The 657-nt window shown below is 65.8% G+C and overlaps 1 protein-coding gene across 1 annotated transcript in view; it reads left to right on the forward strand.

The window, feature by feature from the left end:
• Positions 1–386: 386 nt before the first annotated feature.
• The window catches only part of CAPZA2 (capping actin protein of muscle Z-line subunit alpha 2), a 30073-nt gene continuing 29802 nt past the window's right edge, over positions 387–657 (forward strand). The window contains exon 1 of the mRNA XM_041471471.1: positions 387–492. Coding sequence (XP_041327405.1) covers positions 454–492 — 39 coding nt within the window. The 5' untranslated portion in view covers positions 387–453. The remainder of the gene's footprint in view (positions 493–657) is intronic.

Genomic DNA, 657 nt, shown 5'->3' on the forward strand with positions numbered 1-657 from the left:
AGGAATTTCTTCACTGAGAGAGCGATTAGATCTGGAAATGGGCTGCCCGGGGTGGGGAGGGGTAGCGTCCCTGGAGCTGTTTAAGAAGAAACTGGATGTGGCACTGATGCCATGGTCTATTGAACAGGTGGTGTTCAGCACAGCTTGGACCCGATGACCTCAGAATCTTCTCCAAACTATTTGACTTTGTGAGTTTGACTTCTGGCTGCCCACAACTTCAGTTGCTGTTCAAACCCTTCCAGGATCCCCCATTTCCCATTCCCAACGCCCCCTCCGTCCCGGGATCCCACATTTCTCATTTCTCATTTCCCATTCCCAAGGCGCTCCTCCGCCCCGGGATCCCCGCCCGCCGGGCGCGCGCTCGAGGCACCGCCTCCGCAGGGAGCGCGCGCGGGTCCCGCCCTTCCTGCCGGGAAGGAGGAGCGGGAGGGGGCGGCGCAGCCGGACGGGAAGATGGCGGACCTGGAGGAGCAGCTGTCCGACGAGGAGAAGGTAGGGATGGATGGATGGGTTGCGCCGAGCCTCGGCGCCCTCCTGTCCCCCGTCCCTCCGAGCCGGCGGGGCTCCCGTTTCAGCGTGGCCGCGCAGCCGGGCCGGGCCGGGCCGCAGCGGGGGCGGGCGGAGGTCGGCGTTGAGGCCGGGGCAGGGCCGGCCCGG

Source organism: Pyrgilauda ruficollis, unplaced genomic scaffold, assembly GCF_017590135.1.
Source record: "Pyrgilauda ruficollis isolate IOZ18807 unplaced genomic scaffold, ASM1759013v1 scaffold27, whole genome shotgun sequence".
NCBI classification, from domain to species: domain Eukaryota; kingdom Metazoa; phylum Chordata; class Aves; order Passeriformes; family Passeridae; genus Pyrgilauda; species Pyrgilauda ruficollis.